The sequence below is a fragment of the Suricata suricatta genome, chromosome 6, assembly GCF_006229205.1.
Source record: "Suricata suricatta isolate VVHF042 chromosome 6, meerkat_22Aug2017_6uvM2_HiC, whole genome shotgun sequence".
NCBI lineage: Eukaryota > Metazoa > Chordata > Mammalia > Carnivora > Herpestidae > Suricata > Suricata suricatta.
In genome coordinates, this window is record NC_043705.1 from 30,934,922 (window position 1) to 30,940,457 (window position 5,536).

Consider the following 5,536-nt stretch of genomic DNA (forward strand, 5'->3'; position numbering starts at 1 on the left):
CCGTGTCCAGCCTGTTGGTGCTCACGCTGCTGCTGTACACGGCGCTGCGGTGCTCGGCGCCGCCCCGCGAGGGCGCGTGCGGGCCTGCGAAGCCGGCGCTGGTGTGCTCGAGCGCCGTGGGGAGCTGGTCGTGCTCGCAGCAGAGGCGGCAGAGGGTGTGCTCTGGGGAGGGCGCGCCCAAGGCCGACCTCATGGCCTTTAGTCCCAGTGTACCTGACTCTAGGGACAGAGAGGATCTGCAGCCAGCAACTGGAGATTCCCTTTCAAAGGTTAGTTTTAAATATCTTTTATTTAATCTGAATTATTTAATCTAAGGCTTTATTTTCCTTTTTTCTATCAATTTCTTCCTAATTAAAAAAGTTCTGAATGAAATTTCTCTGACATTCTTTTTTACTTCTTTTATACTCAGTTTAGCTAATATCTTTTAGAATTATAGGACCCCCAAGGCAAAATATGTTGTTTTAAAGTCTTCATTATTCAATGCATATTTATATAACTAAAGTTATACATTTTGTGCTTACCTTCTTCACCTATTTATTTTCAGTTGTAATAAACTTTTAAGAGAACCTTTTCCTTTTATTTGCCTATAATACATTCAAAAGTGCCTAGATTTAATAAGATAACTTAATCAATTATTTGAAAGTGCAACCTTTTGATACTTCCGTTCCTCTTAAGAAGCTACTCAAATTTGGAACACCAGAGTAGCTCAGTCGGTTAAGCATTTGACTTCCATTCAGGGTATGATCTCATGGTTCCTGAGTTCAAGCCCATATTGGGGCAAACACAAGCTCTGCTTGGGGTGAGCCCCACTTCTCTGTCTCTGTCTCTGTTTCTCTCTCTCTGTTCCTAGTGGGATTCTCTCTCTGCCCCTCACTCACTTGCCCCCCCCTAAAAAAACAAAGCTACTTAAATGTACTTCCAAAATCACTTTTCCTTATTTCTCCCCAAATGTAACAACAGTTTTAACGCTATTACTGTTACTAATTTTTACCTGTTTCCTGTGCTTTATCTAAATATAATTGCACAAAATGTGATTGTGTGTGCCTGTGTGTGTGTATTCTTCATATTTATCATTCATCATTCTATGGAATCATTCATATTGCTGTGTGTAATTGGAGTTCATTTAGTTTGTTTTCCTTTCAGTAGTTTATTTTATGACTGTAGTATGAATTATTTATCCCACTATTGAGGATTTTACATTGTTTCTCCTTATGTCGGCTTCAAATAATGCTGTCATAAATGTATTACAATTTTTGGGAGTGCCTGGGTGGCTTAGTCGGTTGAGTGACTTACTCTGGATCTTGGCTCAGGTCATTATTTCACAGTTCATGGGTTTGAACCCTGTATCCCTGCAGAGCCTGCTTGGGATTCTCTCTCTCCTCGCTGCCCCTCACCTGCTTGTGCTCTCTCTCTCTTTCTCTCTCTCTCTAAATAAAAAAATAAAGTAAAAAAATTTTTCTGTGCCCATGTACACAATTTGTCTGTTATTTTAGTGGAATTGAAATTAGTAGGACAAAATACTTGCATATATTCATCTTTAATGTGCCAAATGTTTTTACCCATATACACTTGTGCTAACAGTGTATTGCTCTATGTCATCTCCAAACTTAGGCATTGTCAGAATGGTTATGTAGTTGTTATTTTGCTGGGTGTGTTTAGTATTTCCATTTTTATGTTTCCTTATTTATAAATTAGGTTGAGCACCTTTTTTAAAATTATTATTGGCCATTTTTATCTTATTTATACAATAGTTGTTCAAGTCTCTGCCCATTTTTCTATTGTGTTGCATTTTCTATTGCTTTATGAAAATTTCATATATTTTGAATATAACAACTTTTTTTGCTTTTGCTCTCGTCTGCTCTTCATTATTTTGTCTTTTGGTGAAAAGAAATTTTTAATTTCAGTTAAGTTCAATTTATCAATCTTTTCATTTTTATTCTGTATCGTGTAGATAATTTCTTAGGTATGTTTTGTTTCATTGTTCATGTTAGATATACAATCTTTTTAAAAACATTTTTATTTATTATTAAGAGACAGAAAGACAGAGCATGAACATTGAAGGGGCAGAGAGAGAGGGAGACACAGACTCCGAAGGAGGCTCCAGACTGTGAGCTGTCAGCACAGAGCCCGAGGCAGGGCTTGAACCCACAAACTATGAGACCATGACCTGAGCCAAAGTCAGACGCTCAACTGACTGAGCCACCCAAGTGCCCCTAGATATACAATCTTTTTAGAATAGTTTTGCTTTTTTTGTGACATAGGGATCAAGATTAATTTTCCCCCAATGACATTCAACTGAAACAGCACTATTTCTTAAAAATGAATTTGACATGTTTTTATAAAATTTCCATTATATGGGTATGATCTTTTTTGTTGTTCTCATCTTTTTGACCTAAAAACATTTTTTACATCAATGCCATGTTACCTCTTCCATTTTTATCTCAATTTGTATATAAATTTCATAAGAACAATTTGGTGAGGTTTTTATTTGGATTGCATTGAATCTATTTATAAATGTAAAGCACGTTGACATCTTTACAAAGATGAGTTATTCAATTCATGAGGATGACCTATTTATCTAAATAATCTGTGATGTCTTAATATTTCACAATTTTCTGTATAGAGGTCCTTTAAATATTTCACTAGATAGGGGCACCTGGTGGCTCAGTCGGTTAAGCATCTGACTTTGGCTCAGGTCATGATCTCATGATCTCACAGTTCGTGGTTTCAAGGCCCGAGTCAGGCTCTGTGCTGACTGCTAACTCAGAGTGTGGAGCCTGTCTTTGGATTCTGTATCTCCCTCTCTCTCTGACCCTCCCCTACTCATGCTGTCTCTCTAAAATTAAAAAAAAAATAAATATTTCACTAGATGTATTTTTAGGTATTTTCCATTGGTAATGATTATAAATAACAGCTCTAAGTTAACTTTTTTCTGTTTAATAATGGCACATATGAATGTATGGTGGGGTTTGTTTTTGTTTCTCTTAATGTTTATTTATTTGAAAGAGAGAGAGAGAGCACATGCTCGCGCGAGTGTGGGGGAGAGGTAGAGAGGGAGGGAAAGAGAGAATCCCAAGAAGATTCCACACTTTCAACGCAGAGACCAACATGGAACTCGATCGCATGAATCTGTGAGATCATGACCTGAGCCAAAATCAAAATCAAAACCTGAGTCACCCAGGCACTGCTTTCCTTCCCAATTCTTATACCCATTGTATCTTTTGTGTGCCTTATGGCATTGAGTAGAACCACTAGCACTATGTTAAGTAGAAATGACAATTGTGAGCAACCTTGCCTCATTTATGAAGTCAAAGGAAAATTTTAAATAATTTATCATTAATTATGTTTGTGGTAGTTTTTAAAAGAGCCTTTAAATTCTTTTCTATTCTTCTTCCTTTTTTGTCTTTATCTGGATTAGTGTACATATATTTTTTTCAAAAAATTTATTTAAATTCTAGTTAGTTAACACATGCTGTACATATTATTGGTTTCTGGAGTAGAACTTAGTGATTCCGGATTAGTATCTTTTCATTACTCATTTTCTCTTTCTATTATCTTTTAAATTACATAGTACATTCACTAACTGATTTATTGATTTCCTGGATTTTACTTATTTATTTAAAATTTTTAATGTTTATTCATTTTTAAGAGAGAGACAGAGTGCAAGTGGGGGAGGGGCAGAGAGAGAGGGAGACACAGAATCTGAAGCAGCGACCAGCCTCTGAGCTGTCAGCACAGGGCCCAAAGTGGGGCTCAAACTCAGGAACCAGGAGATCATGACCTAAGCCAAAGTCGGACACTTAACCAACTGAGACATGCAGGCATCCAGATTTCCTGGATTTTAAAACAAACATCATTGACTTGTTAAAATCTAAATTAAATTAGTGATTTTATTGCTTTCAGACAATGCTACGGCCTTGAATAATAACCATTAACCTCGTTCTACTTTTGTTCGGTGATATGCCTTTCAGTTACACATTTATTATAGGCCCAGATTACATTTTATGTTTTGTGCAGTTACTTTTGTTTTTGTTTCTTTCTGGGATCATTTTTCTTCTGAAGAAATTCTTTAATATTTCTTTTAGTGTTGGTATTCTCCAACTTTTTGTGTCTCAGAAATATGCTTATTTCATCATCACTTTTGAAAAACAGTTTTGCTGCGTATTGAATTCTGGCTTGGAAGTAATTTTTTTCTTAGTATTTTCAAGATAATATCACTGGAATGAATGTCATTCTTGAAATAAACGGCTGTAAAGTGTACTGTTCCATTAGTGTTCCTTTTCTCTTCCTCCAGCTGCTTTTTATAATTTTCATCATTTTTAATTTTCAGTGACTTTATTATATACTCAGTTTTAGTTTTCTTTGATTTTATCTTGTTTGCAGTTTTGAAAGCTTGACTATGTGGATAGATGTCTTTCATCAGCACAGAAAAAAATTCAGTAGTTAGCCTTCATGTATCACTTCCGCATCAAGTTTTTTAAAATTCTCCTCTTCTGCAACTAAGTGCTTTGTGTGTGAAATATTTTCATCATGTCTCTCATCTCTCCTATGCCCCATTCTGTTTTTTGAAGAAAATTTTTGGTCTCTTTATTACATGTTGAATATTTATTCTGACCAATCATCTACTTCAGCAATTTTATCTTTTTAATTCAATCTGTTATTATATTTTTTAATGTTTATTTTATTTTTGAGGGGGAGAGAGACAGAGCACAAGTGGGGTAAGGGCAGAGAGAGAGAGAGAGAGAGAGAATCTGAAACAGGCTTCAGGCTCTGAGCTGTCAGAAGAGAGCAATCCACAATCCAGAAGATCTTGACCTTAGCCAAAGTCTGAAAGAAGTGGATGCTTAACTGACTGAGCCACCCAGGCACTCCATGTGTGCCTTTTTTTAATGTGGTACATTTTCCTCTATGATCCTCTTGCTTGGTAAGCCTGATAATTTTGTATTGAGTTCTGGATATTGTGCTTGAGAAGTTATAGTTATTGTAGATGTCATTAGAGTCCTCGAAAGACAGATAACAAATATTTGACAGATACGCATTTACGGTTAATGGAAAAGTTTTATTTGAAACAAACATTTTATTTCTTTCCCTTTTTAATCTACTATAATGGTGTCTGAAATTTTTTCCCACTAACTCCCCAGCCCAGTTCTACTTTTTAAAAAATTTTTAAAGTTTATTTATTTTTGAGAGAGAGGGACACAGAGCATGAGCTGGGGATGGTCAGAGAGAGAGGGAGACACAGAATCTGAAGCAGGCTCTAAGCTCTGAGCAAGCTCTCAGCACAGAGCCTGACGTAGGGCTCGAATCCACAAACTGTGAGATCATGACCTGAGCCCATGTCGGCTGCTTAACCGACTGAGCCACCCAGGCACCCATCCCCAGTTCTATTTTGTAATATCATATGAAATAGAATAAAAATTTCATACTTTATTTGAAACTTTTTTCTTCCTGCTCACCACTGAAATGTAAGAACCAAGCTTACTGAAGTTTATCACTGTTTAATTACCCTGCTTTCTTCTTTTTTTACCCTGGACAC

General features: G+C 36.4%; 1 protein-coding gene across 1 annotated transcript in view; it reads left to right on the forward strand.

Moving 5' to 3' along the window:
• The window catches only part of LOC115293398 (protocadherin alpha-4-like), a 4,056-nt gene extending 3,351 nt beyond the window's left edge, over positions 1 to 705 (forward strand). Inside the window, 2 exon segments of the mRNA XM_029941184.1 lie at positions 11 to 269; positions 676 to 705. Of these exon segments, the coding sequence (XP_029797044.1) occupies positions 11 to 269; positions 676 to 705 (289 nt within the window).
• The last annotated feature ends 4,831 nt before the right edge of the window (positions 706 to 5,536 follow it).